General features: G+C 38.2%; 1 protein-coding gene across 4 annotated transcripts in view; it reads left to right on the top strand.

Moving 5' to 3' along the window:
• Positions 1 to 276: 276 nt before the first annotated feature.
• CDK19 (cyclin dependent kinase 19) overlaps positions 277 to 20,075 on the top strand; it is a 178,058-nt gene continuing 158,259 nt past the window's right edge. For 3 of the 4 annotated variants that reach the window (XM_060030087.1, XM_060030089.1, XM_060030090.1), the window contains exon 1: positions 277 to 563. In XM_060030087.1, the coding sequence (XP_059886070.1) occupies positions 436 to 563 (128 nt within the window). In that variant the 5' untranslated portion in view covers positions 277 to 435. The remainder of the gene's footprint in view (positions 564 to 20,075) is intronic. The other variant, XM_060030088.1, reaches the window with a different exon arrangement.

Below are 20,075 nucleotides of genomic sequence, written 5' to 3' on the forward strand. Positions count from 1 at the left end.
GTGGCCCACGGCAGCCTGGGAGTTGTATTTCCTTCAGCCGCAAAACTCAAGCCATTCTTGAGGCCCGAGGAACTACATTTCCCAGGAGTCTCCGCGATCTCGGGGCGGGCGGGCTGGTTCGTTAATGAGCTCGAGGAAGCCGCGGCGCGGCCCACCAGGTTCCAAAACAAGGAAATGAAGGGGGGAGGCGGGACTGGGGGTTCCTGCGGGAGCTGCCGCCGCCGCTGCCGCGGAGGAGGAGGAGGAGGTGGAGGAGGTGGTTGCCGCGGCCGCCGAGGAGTCCCTTGCTGAAGGCGGATTGCAGGGCGGCGGGCGGCGCGCGCGCGCGCCCGAGAGGTGGCCCGAGAAGTGGAGCGGCGGTCGCGGGGGGAGGAGGAGGAGGGACTGAGCGGCGGCGGCCCCCGCGTTCCGGTGCCTCTATGGGGAAAGCAGACAATGGATTATGATTTCAAGGCGAAGCTGGCGGCGGAGCGGGAGCGGGTGGAGGATTTGTTTGAGTACGAAGGGTGCAAAGTGGGACGCGGCACCTACGGGCACGTCTACAAGGCGAGGCGAAAAGATGGGTAAGAGCAGGGGCGGGGGGGAGTAGGCTTGCTCGGGTCCTAGCTCTGCCCGCGACCGCGCGGGATGGGTGGGTCGGAGCCGGGTCGGGCCGTGCCGGGGGGGCGAGGCGGAGGTGGTCGCGGGGCCGCGTCCCGGGGCAGACTCTGAGGGACGTGGGTTCTGCTCGCCCCCCGCGCGGCCCCGTCGCACCCCTTGAACTCCCGCGGCGCAGCCCGGTCGGGGGGCGTAGGTCCGGTCCTGCGGGGCGCCCTCTGCGTGCATGGAGCTGGCGGCGGGACTCGAGTTGGGACCTCGGTGGGAGGTGGAGTTTGTGGGTGTCTGGTCTCCAGGGGAGACGCGGAGGGCTGGGAGAGCTCTGCCGAGGAGTTGCCGCTCCGGCCTTGGGCTGGTGACGGTCGTGGTGGAACTTCCAATCGGCTGAGCGCCTCCCGGGGGCGGCGGTTTGAAACCTAGCCGAGGAGTCCGTCGGCCGGCCGTGCGTCTGGGTCCTCGCCAGCCTCACGGATCTGAGCTGTTGGGCACCTTCGCCCTTGGGGCCAGCCAACCCGATGGCCCCTCCGCGCAGTCTCTCAGTCCCAGTCGTATACCCGGCCACTTCTCCACGCCGCTTCGCCTGCCTCCGATTTCGATTTCTCACGTTCTCAGTTCCGCACCTTCCCTCGAATGTAGGACCTTCTGAGAGATTAACCGCGTTTTGCTCGCAGAACTTCAGAGTTTGCTCTGGTAGCTCCTTTCCCCGCACCTTGGGTATTCTTAGGTCCTCCCCTCCATCCTCTGCCAAATGACTGCGTGCTGAGGTTTATGGGGCACCTAGATTATCCAGAACGGAATTCGAGTAACACAGTGGGTCTGAACCTTTGTCTTCCTGGGAGTTGAGGGAGAATTGTAGGAACCCCTTAGGAAGCCCTTACTGATTGTTCTCATAGGAGAAGGAGAGTTGGACGTTGTATTGAGAATGCCTATCCTTCGTACTGGAGGGCACACGGCTCGTACTCCAGGACAGGTGGAACCAGTTCTCTGCCTGCGAAGGATGGGTTAAAACCATTCGTCACCTCAGGGCCCATCCTGGCAGGAGTTCCCCTTCCCCAGCGTTAGGGAGCCCGGGAACATCTGCGTATCCCGCTTAAACTTTAAAGACGATCAAACTATGTGGATGAGTTTTTAGCATCATAGCGAAACATTTCTGAATGAATTGAATATCAGCCACAGTGATATTAGTAAGACCTGAAGTGCTGCTTATCGTTCTGCACACTCTCTGGGTTGATTGATGAACTCTAGGACCAAAGTAGGTAGGGGGGTTTGTGTATGTGTGCGCGCGCGCGTGCGCGCGCATGGTGAAAACTACAAGGTACTTTACAAGTGTAAAGGATTATTATTATTACAAATAATTTTTTCTCTTGTTGTAAGTGAACGGACCCCATAGTACTCAGTTGTTTGTAAACTTTTCTCGTAATTCCTTAGTTAATTGCCAGGTGTCCTTGGATGAGTGTCTTGGAATGTGAAGTACTATAATTAACTTGTGTTTTGTCTTTGGAATATCCACTTTACTTGTTATATTGGTGTTCCTGTGGGAATCTTATCAGATATATTTGGAGAAAGCACATCTAGCTTTCCTATTTCGGCACTGGCATTACAAAACAAATCAGAGGCGGTGTTTTTCATACTCCTCATGCTAACTTTGTAATATATTTGGACTGGAATTTTAAAAATGTATTTTAATTTTGTTTCTAAAAAAAGTTTTTTTTTGTTTTTTTTTTAGCAAGCAGCTTTTAAGAAAAGCTAAATTCTGCTTCTGAATTGTATTTGGATAGCACGGGCTACAACAAAGAACAGATAATTTAATTCCCGCTTATATTTGTTCTTTGAATATTTTCCCCTCTAATAAAATTCTTGATTTGAATACACTTCCTTCTTGAGTGAAATTTGTTTAATTAGAATTAATAAAGCTTCTTTAGTAGAGTAAGATCAGTTTGTATATCTTCAAAATATATGCTTTTAAAAAAAACTTTCAGGATCTGAAAGCATTACTTTAAATCACTAAATTACATGTAAGAAAAATCAGTATAAAGTTTTTTTTTCTTGGACCAAGAGTCTAGTTGAGATTTAAGGCTTTATAGTAAACACCCACGTCTCTTGTGGGTTGGTAGCAGGATTAGTTTTATGTTCATTGATACCGGTGATTTGAAAGAACAGAAAGTTTTTAGTAATGGTTCTAAACTGATACAGATTCGCATAGTAAAGGATTTTACACTCAGATCATAGTAAATTACAGTATAGCTCTTTCCAGAATTTATTTTGGTTAACTCAGATGTATAATGCTATTTTAGGGAGCAAGAGAGAAATCACGTGAGTACCTTAAAGAGGAACTATTCTGGTGTATGTAATGTAGCATATAATCCCAAAATTGTTCAGGTCTCTAGAAGAAACACTGGAAGAAGTAATGTAACATAAAACATCATTAGAAAAGCCTCTGCTTATAGTTTAATACTAGAGTTCACAGAACCTTAGAATATTGTTTCCCTTGAAATATGACTTTAACTTAGGCTGTATTAATTATGCTACATAAATTTATAATGGACTGGAAATGCAAGATTTACATCTGGGTTTTTCACCTTTAATAGCAATGTTATTTGTTCCATCTTTTTGTTTTGAAGGAAGGGGGTCTTTTGACCCAGCTATCCTTTTTTTTTTAAATAAAAAATCAGGCTTAGAAGTTATTCTTGAAGAGAAACCAGTTTAGAATATTTCTAGACTTTTTATGAGCAAGAATTTGTAATACAGTTTTCAACATTAGGAAAAAGTCACATAACAGTATGGTTACAAATCTCAAGACCATATTTATCAAGTTTGAAACACTTCTTGTTTTGATTGATAAAGGAATATTGTTAAAAAGTTCTTTTGTGAATAAGAGGTTCAGGCAAACATGATTCCATAGACTAGTGTTATGTCTGAAAACTGTTGTACCCAACAATACTACCATTCAACTTTGCAGACATTCATTTAGTCTTTTGAACCACTCCAATAAAAGAATGCTGCTTTTTGGAGTTATTTTGAAATATAGTAATTGAAAGTGAAATGGCTGACAGAGTTACCTTACTGAGTTTCAGTTTTGCCTTAGGGTTTCAGATGAGAAGTAGTTGGTAACTACATGTTTTAATGTCTGTCATGAATCCTTCACAATAAGTGTAGTATGTTTTTAACGGGTTTTTCACATTTTGTTCGTAGTTAAAATAGATAATTGTATTTGCATTTTTTTGGAGACCTCCCAAAGATTAAAGATGTATCACTGTGATCATAGTATTTTAGAGCTTTCAAGAGTTTCATATCATCTAGTCTAATTTCTTCTTTTTACAAATTAGAAAACCAGAGCTTTTAGAGGTTGTCATGCCCATAGTCTTGGCAAAGACAAGCCTGTAATCCAGATCTCTTGACTCTTGAGCTCTTGTATTTCCTAATGTGTTTTCCCTCCTAATACCTTGGGAGAAAAAACAAAAAAGACCACATTGCTTCCACTTTTGACAATCTTATTGTATAAACTTCTTCCATGCAAAGGGTACTATATCTGTACTGAAAAATATGGAAAAGGGAAAGTATCACATATCAGGGGCATTTTAAAAACATAGGAGTTCAGGCCTGGAGATTCTACCACATGCAGTTGCTTCTCTTTATCTGGTTTCTCTTCATCTTCAGTCTCATTACTTTTGGCCATCATCTCTGATTTGCATAATAGCCGAATTGGTCTCTGCCATTAGTCTTCCCTCACTGTAGTCCAAGATCCAAGTTGCTGCCAGTGTTAACAAAATAAAATCAATCATGTCATATCTCTTCTTGTAAAGCTGTATATTCTCTGTGGCTCATACGGTTACATCAGATCTTAATTCCCTAGTTTGGCGTGTAAAGCCATTTGCATTTGGATCTTAAAGTCTTTAGTCTTTACAGCCTTTACGCCTGCCACCACCTCCCTCCTTTTTTCCCAGTGTGTTCAAGCCATATGCTTCTGTAGCATTCAACTGCTCATTTTTTCCCTAGGATTTGCTAAGTCCTTTTCATGTCTCATTTTCTTTTTCTGCACTCAAACCAGAATGGTGTTGCTCTGCCATTCCTTTCTTCCTTCCCCCTCCCACAAACCTGGGAAAGTCCTGCTCCCACTTCAATACCCAATTCAAATAGCTTTTCTTCTAGAAGTCTTCTCTTAGTTACCCAGTGTACTCATTATCTGTGCTTCTGCCCCTCTTGTTCTTATGTGTATAATATCACTGTGATACTAGTCTGCTCCATAAACTATTAACTACAAATGGATCATCATCATCCTGTTTCCAGCAACTTGTACAGGGTTGGGTATGTAAGCACACTCAAAAATTGTATTGAATTAAAAAAAAATGCCCTAAATTGGAAAACATATGTATATTTGTTCTGGTAAACATACTTAACTGGTGTTTTCAGTAATTGTTTTGAAAGCCTGAAATATGGGGATGCTACATGAGATAAGCAGTTCAATGTAAATATTTATGTAACATTAACTAGGTCTAGTGTAATTTTTTCTGTAAGAAATAATGTGCTGCTTTTCAAGACAGTTGATACACTTCTTGTAATAGTTTGATAAGTAACATGGGTAATTTTTTGAATTATTAAGCACTTTTTTTCTTCTTAGGCCAGTTCTTCTAAAATTGCTAGACTGTAGTAATCTGTCTTCTGTGCTTTACTAGCGATGTTATAGAGATGCTTAGAAAACGTCAGCATTCAAACATATTTTAGGAAATTTTCTGGTATTATGGATTCATGTTAAAAAAACCTAAATACTTTTATCACTTAGTAAATCAAGTGGACATCAGCTTGTTTAATTGGTTCTTTATGCACTGCAAGCCTTCAGAACTTTGTTTTTGGAGCCCAGGGGAATGTTCTTTTCAATGAAATCTGATTGTCTAGAGCACTGGCTGACAAACTTTTTCTGTAAAGAGGCAGAAACGAAATATTTCAGGTTTTGTGGGCCATACCTACCATCTATGTCACAATTACTTGAATCTGTCGTAGTAGTGCCAAAGTATCCACAGACAATGTATAAATGAATACAAATTAGAATGTGTTCCAGGAGGAAAAAAAAAAAAAAGGTGTTGGGCTGTATTTGGTTCACAGGCTTTAGTTTGCCAGCCCTTAGTGTAGTGCAGTGATGTCCAGTAGGACTTTCTGCAATGATGAAAATGCATCTGTGCTGTCCAGTATGGCAGCCACTAGCCACATGTGGCTCAAGAAATGCAGTTAGTGTGACCGAGAAACTGGCTAGTAGCTGTGATATTGGACTTCTCAGGTTTAGAGTTTTTTGGAACAAGCGGCTTAGCAACACAATTCGTAAATCCATGAAGTGACCTTTTAATAAAAACGTATAACTGATGGTGTGGACAAATGAAATAGGAAAGTTTGTATTTTTTCTTTCAAGTAATAGAAAATTTGAGGCTGAAGTAGTTTGATAAAGCAAACTAATACTTGAACTGAAAAGCTGTCAATTTGTGAATGGAATCTATCAAGGATATTTGATTACTATTCAAAAAAAAGTATTTCATTTTACAAAAAGAGCATATGTGTTTAGTAAGTAGTAAATGTGTGTGCATAAAAAAGCTTATATAATCTGGTTGCCACCCTCCATGTTTTGCCAAATCTGTAATTTGTGATACATTCAATGTGTTTGTTCCGAGTATTCTGATGCTTCAATAAATTCTTCAATGGCAAAAAAAAAAACCAACAAAAAAAGATTATACAACATACTGTAAGCCTTCCCTTTCCCAGTCACCCTTTTCCCTTTCTAGAGGCAACCATTCTTGGTTTTCCTTTTTAGAGAGATTTTCTCGGAGGTGTGTGTGTTTAATGATAAATGGTAGTGTGCTGTACTGTTCCTGCTGTATATTTTTTAACCTTGTATATAACCTTGAAGATCATTACATATCTTATGTACAGTGATGCCTAGTTCCTTATAATAGTTTCATTATATTACATTGTACTTACATACATTTAACTATCCCTCTTGATGGACATTTAGGCTGTCTCCAGTCTTTTGCAAGTACACTGTGGTGAATATCCTTAGTAGGTACAGTATTTTGTGCATATTAGTATCCCTGTAAGTTAAGTTTCTAAAAGCTGCTTACTTTTGGAAGTAATGCCTTGAAATGATCTGCAAATATGGTGATGTACCCGATATAAATCTCTAAAGACTGGAGACAGGAGGGCTGAGAATAAGGAAGAGAAATGTTAAGACTTTAAAAATAATAATTATTAATACATACAAAATGAGTTCTAAATTATTAGTTTGCATAGGAAATGCAAGTTACTGTTTTAGCAGCATGGGAAAGACATGTCAGTTTTAGATAGGAAAAAAGTAGATCAATGGAAAGGGTTTTCTTTTTCAGTACAATGGATATCAATATTGATGAATTAAGAATTTTTACTTTTGTGTACTATATTTTTGAACTGGATATACTGGATAAAAAGTTAATATGTGGTGTTAAATTGTGTCTTTTGCAAAATTCTGAAGTAGTGTAGTGTGGGTTAGACATCAATATAGAAGGCTTGAAGGCAATATATTGCAATTTGGAATTTTCTTGGTGGTAAATGATTAGACTAAGAGTATTCGACTAATGTGTTTTTAAAGATCAGCTTGTTTGTTATCTTGTGATATTGTGACTATATAATTTAGTGCAGCTTTGGATTCCAAAATAAAAGGACACTTTGAACATTTTGAATTACCAGCATGACTATGTCTTTGAAAACAGGTAGTTTTTAAGGTCTAGAACCATAAAGAGGTAGCTAACAGAGCTATTTAAAGGTTTTTGTCCATTTATAAATAGCTGATAGTCCAACACTTCCTGTAATAGCCATTTTGAGCATGCATTGTGCAGGATAAAAGAATCTCGAGAGAGAGGACAGGATGTAATTCAAGATACAAGTGTGCAGCAGTAGTTTTTTATTGAGGGTGTGAGTTCTTATACAGAAGTGAGTGATGGATCAAAGAGAAATAACCTGTAAAGTCCTCAAATAATTTATGTCCTTATAAAATACTTTTAATTTCTAATTGAGTCAGCCTTTCTAAAGGAAAAATATACCCTCCTTACAGAGGCTTTGAACTTGTATATTTTCTATTTAAAAATATTATTTCAGTGAGACTTTCTGGTTGATCTCAGTTACTAAGATGAACGTGATCAGCATATGGATTTAATTACCAGGTAAGCCAGCTAACTTTGTTTTGTTCTGTGATCACAGACCAAAGCCCTGTCATGGCAAACTTTTGCAGATATCTATAGATATTTACATTTGGACAGAAAGGTAAGTCTATGGCTGCTGGAAAAATAAGGTAAAACTTTCACCTCATAGGTGGGTTAGTTGCATCTTTCTGTAGAAAAGTTATTTTAGTTATGATTTTAAATAAGCTCATTGGTGAGAGACCTAAGCAGTTTGAGGCACAAACTATTGTTGCTTTTTACAAAAGTTAGTTTCCTTTTTCCCTTTCCCTTTTACAATTATATTTGCATTAAAAAAAAATTAAGTAAGTAACTTATTTTTGGCTGCATTGGGTCTTTGTTGCTGTGTGCAGGCTTTCTCTAGTTGCAGCGAGCGGGGGCTACTCTTCCTTGTGATGCGTGGGCTTCACACTGCGGTGACTTCTCTTGTTGCAGAGCATGAGCTCTAGGCGTGCAGGCTTCAGTTGTGACATGCGGGCTTAGTAGTTGTAGCTCGTGGGTTTTAGAGCACAGGCTCAGTAGTTGTGGCACATGGGCTTATTTGCTTATTGGCAGGTGGATTCTTAACCACTGCGCCACCAGGGAAGTCCCTAATTATATTTGCATTTTAAGAGTGACTTAAACCTGAGTGAATCCTATTGTTTTGGATTTTGGTGCAAATTATAAAACTGTTTGTGACCTTCCTTTCTTCTGGAAATTTATATGTAATTTGAGCTTGTGTAATTTAGAAATCCAAAGTTCTATTAACTAAGTTCTCAGCAATCTTTTCATCTTTATAATTTGTATCAAAGTGGAAATATTTTTATTTTTATGCTATTAATATTTATCAAATTGGACTTCCCTGGTGGTGCAGTGGTTAAGAATCCACCTGCCAAGGCAGGGGACATGGGTTTGATCCCTGGTCCGGGAAGAGCCCACATGCCACAGAGCAACTAAGTCCATGCGCTACAACTAATGAGCCTGTACTCTAGAACCCGCGAGCCACAACTACCGAGCTGTCGTGCCACAACTGCTGAAGTCTGTGCTCCCAGAGCCCGTGCTCCGCCACAAGAGAAGCCACTGCAATGAAGAGTAGCCCCTGCTCGCCACAACTAGAGAAAGCCTGCATGCAGCAATGAAGACCCAATGCAGCCAAAAATAAATAAATAAATAAAAATTTATCAAATAATAGTTGCACATGATTAAAAAACTCCAACAGTACTTCCTTCTCACTGCCCACTCCCAAGCCCCCTTCACTTCTCAGAGATAACCAGTGTTAACTGTTTCCGTTTTAAGTTTTGCTGCTGCTTACCATTATAACTTTAAGTAGCATACGTATAATTCTGTCTTGATTTATCAACTTTAGGCAGTTTCTGTTGACTTTCCATTAGAAAAGCTGAGCAATTTTGAGAGATTTCACTATCCCCTGTTTTCCGTTTTCCCATCTCAACCTTCAAATTTTTTATCTTTGTTATTTAAATTTTTTTGGTGGTGATTACTTTTATGACTTTAAGCTATAAACTTAAATTTCTTTTTCTTGGTTTGTCAATTCAGATATTATCTGTGGTCTTCCTCGTGTGAATGTTAAGGAAAGTAACAAATTTTTTTCCTGTTCTTTTTCTCTATCTCCTGATTTTTAAAGTATAATTTTTATAGCTTTCTAGTTTATCCATTGCTTTTTGTCTATGGGTTGATTTAAAAAAGTGAACACTGGAAGCCATTCAGCAGCTTTAAAATATTATGATTATGAAATTATTTATTGCTGAATGAATTAGTATATCGAGACCCATAGAGAAGGAAATGTAGGCTTGTGTACCAAATAAGTGCTGCTTGAAACAGTCCTCCAGGTATTAATGCCCAATGGATTTTCTTTATTTTGCCCTTTTTTCAAGTCTTCTGGGTCATACTCAGCTAGCAGATTTCTTTATATCCCATGGTTGGTTTTACTTGGATTCTTTTTTGTTGTTGTTGGTTAGTTGAGGATATCTTTTTAAGTAGCTTTTTCATATAGGATGTGTAGATTTTCTGAGTTCTTGCATGTCTGATAGTGTTTTTTGTCCTCATACTTGATTGATAGTTGGGCTGAATATAGAATTCTATATTAAGAATATATTTTTTCTCAGAACCCAAAACTATTGCTTCATGGCTTCTGGCATTTCTTGTTGCTCATTGGAAGTTTCTTTCTGGAAACTTGTTTTTTTCCTCTGTGGAACTCTTAGGAGTTTTCACTTGATCCGTGCATTCTAAAGTTTCACCAAAGTCTGTCTTGAAAGTGTAAGTCTTTTTTTTTTTTTTCCCTTCATTTATCTAGCTTTGTTTCTTGTGTCTTTTACACATTATTTATTTTTTGAATAGATGATCTATGAACATAACTTCAACTTCAAAAGTTAAAAGGTGGTATTCAATAGCTTTAGTAGCATTCCTCCTACCTTCATGCCTTCACTTCCCATTTCCAATCCTGCCAGTTTCTTACGGATCTTTTAAGTGGGCCCTTTCTTTTGTCTTTGGTTTAGGGCAATTTTTATCTCCTGTTATTTAGTTCTTCTTCTGTTACCTCTTTTGTTCTCTTCTTCAGGTTGCTTATTAAGAAATGTTGACCTTTTTATGCACTATATTCCCTGTCTCAAATTCATTCTCAAAATTTTCAACTTCTTCCCATCTCCATTCTGGACGATTTCTTTTATTTAATTTTCTAGATTACCAATTTGGTCTTCAGTTGGGGTTGCTATTCTTTTATTCAGCAAGAACTGGATTCAGGAGTCTGCCTGAATTCAACAAGGCATTGTTTTAATAAAATAAATAAATTCCCTATTTATATTTAGGTTGTTTCTGATGTTTCACCATTATAAGCAGTTCTTTAGTGATTTTTTGGTTCTTTTTTTAGCTTTTCCTTCTTTTTCTTATAATCTGAGTGCTAGACCAAGACAATGGGAACATTTTCTGTTTTCACTCATAGAGAAATTATATTTTACTTATCAATGTGTAGGGAATTATAATCAATATAATAACTTACTGAATTCTACTTTGTGTCTGATCCTGTGCTAGCTGCAAATTTGAGGCTCCTGTGTTTATAATATAGTTGGAAGGATTGAAACAAAATCTCTGGTTTACACTTTCCTAAATTTGTAAAAGCTGGTTATAATTCTTTAAAAATGTTCTTACTCAAACAGCTATCAAGAAGGGCGCAACAGAGGTCAGTCAGGATAGGCAGATGCACTAGTATAAGGGATCGCTGAAGGGGGAAAGGGACCATTAGAAATGTCAGTTAGCAAAGACTAACACTTTTCTTTTTCCATGGCCGTGCCTTGCGGCTTGTGGGATCTTAGTTCCCTCACCAGGGATTGAACCCAGGCCCTCAGCAGTGAAAGTGCGGAGTCCTAACCACTGGACCACCAGGGAATTCCCTCTTTGTTCCTTTTCTGACATTCTGGTCGTAGCTAAGGAGATCATTTACTTGCTGTAGTGGCTGCAAACATGTATTTAAAACTTTTGAGAGAATACAGTGTTCCAGGGAGACTACTATAGTTATTTATATAAGCAGGATAATTCCCAATGTCTGGAGTGTACTCCAGACCCATGGTCCCCAAGACCCAAACCAATCAGAATCAAATAAGTCAAAGAAAGACTCTGTTAAATAAGTAACTTTCTTAAGACAACTGGCTTGTTTAGTGATCTTATGTAGCTGGGTCTCAATTTTCCCAGAAGTGTCAATCCAAGTCCAGTAAGTGGTGTTTGGCCATGTCATAGATACCTCCTTCCTCAGTTAAAAGATAATCAAGGGTTATCCTGTTATCAGGAACAACCTGGCCAGAGAGTCTAGAGATTTTTGTTGGGCCGCTGTTGCTTTAGCAGTAGTTTTTGCAGTATCTTTAACAGTTAAGGAGACGTTCTTGATCATAGCCTCATTTGCACTTACTCCCTAGCCAAGGGAGGAGGGATCTGCCAAAGGAAGCGAATTTGAATCATGAATGCCTCCTGATAATTTAAAATTTAAGGTTTCTGTAGACCACACAGGCATTTTTATTCTGGTTACCTTCCCTTGTGTCCCTTTCTTTGTAAAGAGCCTAAATACAGGTTTCCCTGTATTTAGGCTCTTTACAAAGGGGGGGTTTAACCAGAGACAGGGAAATAAACCCCCAAATTTAGGGAGTATGACATGATAGAGGGGGACTGAGTTTGTTCCAAGAAATTGAGGCATTGGACATCAGGGAGAATTTTGTGACAGGCAGAACTATAGGATCACCAGAATCATGGCAAATTCAACAGTCATTTGGAAGTTGGATTGCAGTGGCCTGGGGTATGTAGACAATGGCATTTTATTTCCAGGCCAGAGCATGGTAAGAAGTGTACAAAAGAATCATAAATACCTTCATGGTGTAAGAATTAGGAAAAGTATGGTCAGAGAGGGAAGGAGGAATGGAAAGAAACTTTCCTGATCTGACATTTTAGGAGGAAGCAGTCTACATAGATGTTGGCTACTTCGTTCCCTAGTCATTTTGATTTCGAAGCCTCCAGCATTTGCACAGGACAAGGTGCCACGTGGAACCTTCTTCAGTTGTAAAATATGTACCCAAGGTTTTACACCTTATAATTTACAGTGGTGTCAGCGGTAAAGAGTTCTTGGTAGCGTCCTTTCCGTGAGTCTCACTTTTGCAAAAGCATCAGAGTAAAACAATAACTGTCTGTAAATGACAAAAGACTTAAAAATGTCCATTGCTAAAGATCTGATGAGAGTTCATTATTGACAAGGAAATTTGGTTATTTCTGTGACATAAAACATTTTAAGATTATAACTAGAATTATAATCTTACAACTAATAATATTCTACCAGGGCATATCAGGTTTCTAGGAATTTCATACAATTTCTAGAACACGTATCTTGATACAAAGTTTAGCATTACTTCTTACTTGACAATGCTTCCCATGTAATTTAACATATCAAATAAGCCTAACTAGTTTAATATCTCTCTTTTTATGAGGAGAGAGAACAAATTTCCAGGGGCCCTCTGGAAAATCCCAAAGTTAGTTGGAGGTCAAAAAGACTTCATTTAGAATTCAATATTGGGAAGTTTGTCAAAATATCAAAAGGTTTTGAACACTTGACTAAAAAAGATCACAGATCATTATGAAACAATAATTAATTATCCATTTAACCAAAGTGACAATTAAGGATTTCAAAGGCAAATACAGAAGACTACATAGTTCTGAGCAAAACTTTAATATTGAGAAAACTAGGTTTTTTCAAGTAATCAAAGACCTGGTGATAAAGATAACACGAAGCACAGGAAATTATTTTGATAAAACACAAAATTGTTACTTTCTAGGCAGATGAAAGAGAATTTGAGCAGATGAAAGAAAATTAAGTTTTCGTTTTATATAAGTACAGTATAGGTATTAAAGCTTATTTTAAAAACTGTTATAATAATAATTCAATTTTTAGCCAGTTTGACCACACAAGATTCCTGTTCTCTCTCTTTGTCTGTCTCCCTCTCTCCTCAACTTTTTGTGTCCATAATTTGTCCCTTTTTCTTTTCTTTCCCATTCTGAAATAACCATCTATACTTTAGGACAACATTACCTTCTTTTAACCAAAATACATCTCCTTTTCTCATACATTTTCTTTTTGAAAACACACATCCTACTTTCCTTGCATACAGAGATGTTTCCCTTATTATTTCTAGTCATTTTAATTACTTATATTAGAATTTTTAATCCTTAGAAACCTGATTTCCAGTGAAAATTAAGAAGTAAACAATTGTGAACTGTTACTGGCAAATTTATGAATACATTTCATAATTTCTTAAGCATATTCCTCCTCATATTAAATTTTACAATGTAACACAAAATATTTTTAATAAAAGACCCAAATATTTTTAGTTCCTCTATGAAAGGAAGCCCAAATTTGGTAAACCTATGTTCAATAACTAATGTTTTAGTATTTTATCTTATTTGGAAATGGTCTAGCTATTCAATGAATCTCCATCATTTAACTTATCTCAGTATATCTTTAAGGTTTCAAGTAACCAAAGAGATTTTTATTTATTTATTTATATTAATTTTTATTGAAGTATAGTTGCTTTACAATGTGTTAGTTACTGAAAAGATTTTGGAAACTATTTTTAAGTACATATACCATAAAGCACAATTATTTTTGAAGTTTATTTACAAACTTACATCTATTTATGTCACTTGTTCTTAACAAGTTTAGATTACTCATGAGAATTTCATGAGACATTAACAGCTAACTATCATCTTAAGTTACCTTTCTTGCTGACAAATTCTGTAACAGATAACATGAGCTTGACTTTTGGTACACCTTTGTAGAGTAATTTTTTTTTTTTTTTTTGTAGAGTAAGTTTTATATTTAATGTTGATAACTCTAAGGACTTGCCTATTCTAATTAAACCAACAAACTTACACTGGCTTTTATTTACTAAAGATTTATTCTAGATCACATGAACTTGAAAAAAGTGGGTTTTTAAATTTCTGAACGCATGCTTGATTTGCATAGCACTTGTTTGTTTTTAAGCCAATTAAATAGAGCTTTTTACAAATTAAATCTGGCAGTATCATCTGAAGGTAGGAAAATATCACCCATCTATAACATACATGCGTGGACATTCATAAACATTCAGACTGCAAACAGATCTTGTAGCTTCCATTCCAACATTTTAGCTATGAGATAGGTATGATATGCAAAAATCAGTAGATTATAAAAGAACAGTTGGGTCCAAATTGTGTTTCTGGCAGATGGAATAAGTTAAGGTTACCTGCTCAGATGCTTGAACTTTTCACTAATATTTGTGGAGAAGACACTTATGATTTTTCATTCACCTAGTTTCCAGATAACATTTCACCCCCTTTTTTTCTTTCCTTCTGATAAGAACTACCTCCCTGAAGTTCGCATTTCAAAGATAGGGCCTTCAGTTTCTAGGGAAGACCAGGCAGAACATTTATATCTTGAAGGCACAGAGAAAGAATGAAAGTTCCTCCTAGAAGGACTTATGTTTCCTAAGGCCAGAATGTTAATAATACCTATAAACCTTTTGAGATGAATAGGGGAGGTTTTGGGATTGGTTAAAAAGGATAGGTAGCTTTTGAATTTCTTCTAGAGCTGCATTTATAAGACGAGGACAGTTATTTTTAATTCCTTGAAGAATTGAGTTGCAACCAAAATGACTTCAAAGGGCTGACCCTCCCATCTGACTGCATTATTTTCAGTTTGCTTCTTTATGTCAGGGAGAAGATCTTCAACTAAGATAGAAATCAAAAGATTCCTGTGTTCTAGATCTAGACCTATTTGTCTTTGGAGTAGTTTTCCCCACTCTGGGGATATAGTTTCCTTTCATTTCAGCTTAGGGGAGAAGGCCTAAAAGAAAGTTCCTGTCAGGTTTTGAATATCGCTTACAATTTGGCCAACTTCTGACCCAGAGCTACTTTAAAAAAATCCTTTCAAATATCTTATCAGGTTTCAATTGGGACTAACAGTAAATATTCCTGGCAGTGTTGGACAACCCCTTGGACTCAAGAGGCATCTCCAAAGAGGGTGCAAAATATACTACCTTTTCAAGAGCCTGAGTCACTCTCAAAGATACCCGGAAGAAAGAAAGAAAGACTTAGACAATTCTCAGGACAAAAAAGAGACACACAAGAAGGCAATAGGTGTCTCTAGGAGAGAAAGGATTAATAACCAGCGTGGATAACCAGTGTGGATTTGGAAAGGAAGGGACAACATGAAATTTTACCTTTCTTTCTCTGGCACTACAAGCATATATTCAGGAGAGCTGACTCTGGTAAGATTCTCATCCTTTGCCAGGTTCTGACGATTTTCCCAGGATCCCATCTGCAGACTTCAGAGTGGGGGTTAAAGTAGAGAGTGTACCTTTGGTATCTACCAGAATTTGGCAAGATTTTCCATTAATTTTAATTTTAGTTTCCCATTGGTTGTTTAAGGGAATAACCAGAAAATCCCCCAGAATCTTGTCAACCCTGAGAGAGGCCCACATGGGGGCCCACCTTTGAGGGTAAATATGGGGGTGTCTGTAAGGCCACTAACTGGGAGACTTTTGTTTATGGTCTTGTAGTCTCTTCAGAGTGGAAAGGTGATTCAGACAGAGGATTAGTAGAATAAGTGCTCAAGTAAAGTAGGATAGAGGGGAGTAGTAGGACTCACGTAGGTCTTGTAGTCCTGTTTTAGGTACCTCTTGTGTCTTTAATTTTTCATTAGCATTTTACTATAAGTCTTTCAATGAAGCTATTTTACTTATTTATTTTAAAATATTTATTCATTTATGTATTTGTTTATTTGGCTGCATTGGGTCTTAGTTGTGGCCTGCAGGATCTTTAGTTGCAGCACACGGGATTTTTTAGTTGTGGCCTGCAAGCTCCTTAGTTGCAGCATGGGGGATCTAGTTCCCTGACCAGGGATTGAACCCAGGGCTTCCTGCATTGGGAGTGTGGAGTCTTAGCCACTGGACCATCAGGGAAGTCCCAAGCTATTTTAGAATCTTGAAGCCTTTTGGAAGCTTCTGCATGTTAATTAAAATAGGTATCCCATTCTGTTTGTTTGCTTTGGAGTCCTTGCTTTCAACTGCACTTTTTTTTTTTTTTTTTGGCTGTACGCGGGCCTCTCACTGTTGTGGCCTCTCCTGTTGCGGAGCACAGGCTCCAGACGCGCAGGCTTAGTGCGGCCATGGCTCACGGGCCCAGCCGCTCCGCGGCATGTGGGATCTTCCCGGACTGGGGCACGAACTGATGTCCCCTGCATCGGCAGGCGGACTCTCAACCACTGCGCCACCAGGGAAGCCCCTGCACTTTTTCAATGATTGATCTTGTTTAGTTGGAATGTTCCCCTTAATGACCATTATAATTCTAGGTTGTCTTAGTAAGATTTTGCCATTTTTATAGATATCAACAGCTTCCAGGACCATAGTTCTTAGAATTAAAATAAGCAGTTGTATCAGAAGGTGATGTGCTCAATCCTTTGAAACTTGAGGATCCTATTTCTTTACCTATACTTTGGGTCTCTTGGAGCAAATTAATACCTGATAGGGATGTGCTGCTTGGTTGGGGATTTTGTGATGTTTTACAGTGTATCTTGTTGCACAGAAATTTTCTTGAGGTTGGTGGGTGACCTAGTGTTAAATCTAACCTGTTCCATGACCAACTTATTCTAGCATGGGTGTCTTAGAGCAGTGAGTACTCTAACAACTTTTAAGTACCTGACCCGTACCCATCAGTGTTGTCACTTTGGCTTCTGAGATTCCCATTCACAGTAGATCTATTATTCCTTTACCTCATGTGCATAGTAACAGAACCCAACAGTAACCAAGGAAATGGAACTGTGGACACCAGCAGTAACCAAAGAGATGGTATTGTGGACTTGCCAAGAGAAGGCCTTAGATGTTTCTAAGTGCAACTGTCAGTAGTTTCTAAAGTAGAATTTTGGACTGAACCAGTAGATCCCAACAAATGGGCACTGTGGACTAACCAAGGGCTAGGGACTCGGGTTCCAGGTGGAACTGTCTGGCAGCTCAAGCTGACCCTCTAAGCCTTGGACTGGGAAGCCAGTTAGATTGGGAGCTCAACACAGAGAAAAGAGCTCAGAACCAAGAGGAGCTTACCGATGGCTCTTGGAAAGACACGGAACTCAAAGGGTTCACAGTACCAATGCCTGTGTTTCTCATCCACGAAGTCATCAGAAGTCTCCTTTGGATCCCATCACTGCCACCAAACTTGTTTAAAAACAAAATTCAACTGAGTATATTTAAAAAATATTACTGGATTTATGCAATGATTCATGAATTGGACAGCATTCAATCTTAACAGAAAGGAGCTCTAAGGAGCTGTACAAAATGAAAGACTTTTATAAGCAGAAGGCAGCAGGAACAAGGACGTTATACTAGGCACATAAGCAGATTGGTTATGGCAAGGTCGCTTTCCTTTAGGGGATGGCAGGGGTCTCTCAGGCAGATTACCTAACTAGTGCCGATCAGGTGATTCCTGACTGACTCATTTTAAGATTCCATTTCTGGGTTGGGGGGGGCAAAATTGTAATTAAGTCAAGGTTTGTTAGTGTGGGGCTTAGCATAAGTGACTCTATTTTGGGCCTTATTACCAAAGTGCTTAATGATAAATACAGTTAATGAAGTATCACTGTCTCTCACACTATGTAAAGACTTTACATAATTAACCAATACAAATTTTGTAGACCTTTAAATCCATGTAAATATAAAGGTTTAAAATTTAGATGGGTAAAGATGGGCTTTTAAATAAAGCCATATTGCATTATGGGGCTCCTTGTCTGTTTTGTACAAATGAAAGGAAAACACAACAGAGAAATTTGGTGCTTGTAAGAGAACAGGAGTTAGACATATTAAATTTTACATGTGACCCTTGCTCCACACCAACTGACTAAGCTTTTTGGTCCAGTTTATTGAGGTGGTAAATTCAGTGCCTTTATCAGAAAGACATTTTCCAGTCACAAAGGCCTTTAAATAAACAAAGTACTTTTGGGTTCAAATGATTTAAGTAAAGTTTATTCCTTCTTAAAGAACCACTTGAATTTTCCTTTCTCAGAGAGGGATTTTTACTTCTGATTCTCAATTAAAGATAAAAATATAAAGATACACTTGTGGTATAAGGAAACCTTGGAACTGGAAACTTATTTCAAATCTGGGCTAATACTCTCTAGCTGTGGTATTTTGGTAAAATATATCTCAATCTCAGTTTCTCCACCTGTAAAATTTATATGATGATAAATTACCATCTCATGTGGTTGCTATGAGGAGTATAAAAGTCCCCACCAAAGTACTGGTTTATTTTTTCTCCAAAAATATAAGGGGGTTTCCTCAGTAAATTTCCCTGAGGCTTAAATTAGCAAATAAAAAGAAAGGGTAGGTATTGAGTAAAAATTATAGTCACCTTGTAGTTTTGAAAATGAGGATTAACCTTATTAGGTTCAGTAGGAAGATAGAATTTTTTTTCCCCATCTACAATTAATTATTATAAGAAACTTTATTATATTAGGAAAGAAAAATGGATTCCATGATGGGCTATTTTACTTTAAGCCTGTAAATGAAAGAGGAGAGTCTTATTTTTTTTAATTAAAATTTTCTTCTTATAAATAGAACATGTTTAAGAAAAATTAAAGATAAGTACACACACACAAATTGTTAACTGTGAGATGATGGATGTGTTAACTACCCTATTGTGATAATCAGCAGTATATACACATAAATCATCACATTGTACACCTTAAATTTATATAATTCTCAAAGCTGGAAAAAACTAAAGATAAGCAAAAGGATTCAAATAATTCATAGATGAACACTATGAATGGTGTAGTATATATTTTTATACATGTTTTTCTGAGCAAATATATGCTTTTATTTTCTCAAGAATGTGATCATATTCTACATTATTTTTGGTAACTTGTGTTTTCTGTTTAACAATATGTAATGGATATTGTCTCAATTCATGAAATGTTCTTTTTCAGCAGTGGTTTTCTTTTCAAGAAAATCTATACCATTCCCATATACAAACCTTCCATCAATAATAGCATCAATTATATGCAGTTACTCTTGAGGGTTTGGGTTAAAAGTCTGTTTTCTGACCTTCTTTCCTCAGAAAGTCACTGTTCTATGTTTTTAATGACTTTCTCCATATACATGTGCCATTATTTGTTTAACCAGTTTACTTTGTTGATTGATGCTTAGGTTGTAACTTTGTATTATTACATGTAGCACCGTGATCAACAGATATTTAGTTAAAACTTTGTTTTTCTGAGAGAGGGAATTTCTTTTTTAAAAATTAATTAATTAATTAATTTTTGGCTGCATTGGGTCTTTGTTGCTATGCATGGGCTTTCTCTAGTTGTGAGAGCAGGGGCTACTCTTCGTTGCAGTGTGCGGGCTTCTCATTGTGGTGGCTTCTATTTGTTGCGGAGCACAGGCTCTAGGCCTGCAGGCTTCGGTAGTTGTGGCTTGTAGGCTCAGTAGTTGTGGCACACGGGCTTAGTTGCTCTGTGGCATGTGGGATCTTCCCACACCAGGGCTTGAACCCGTGTTCCCTGCATTGGCAGGTGGACTCTTAACCACTGCGCCACCAGGGAAGTCCCTGAGAGAGGGAATTTCTAAAGTGAAAAATATAAAGTGAAAAGAGAGAGTACATAAATCAAACTATGCTCAACAATATTTGACTTTAAAGTGGAGATTATGATTAGGAGCTTCAAAGTGAACTGGTGTTTCCTAGTATTGCCTAGTATTACTATATTGATCTGCATAAAGTTGGTGTTTTCTTTCTTTT

Source organism: Delphinus delphis, chromosome 14 (genome assembly GCF_949987515.2).
Source record: "Delphinus delphis chromosome 14, mDelDel1.2, whole genome shotgun sequence".
Classification (NCBI taxonomy): domain Eukaryota; kingdom Metazoa; phylum Chordata; class Mammalia; order Artiodactyla; family Delphinidae; genus Delphinus; species Delphinus delphis.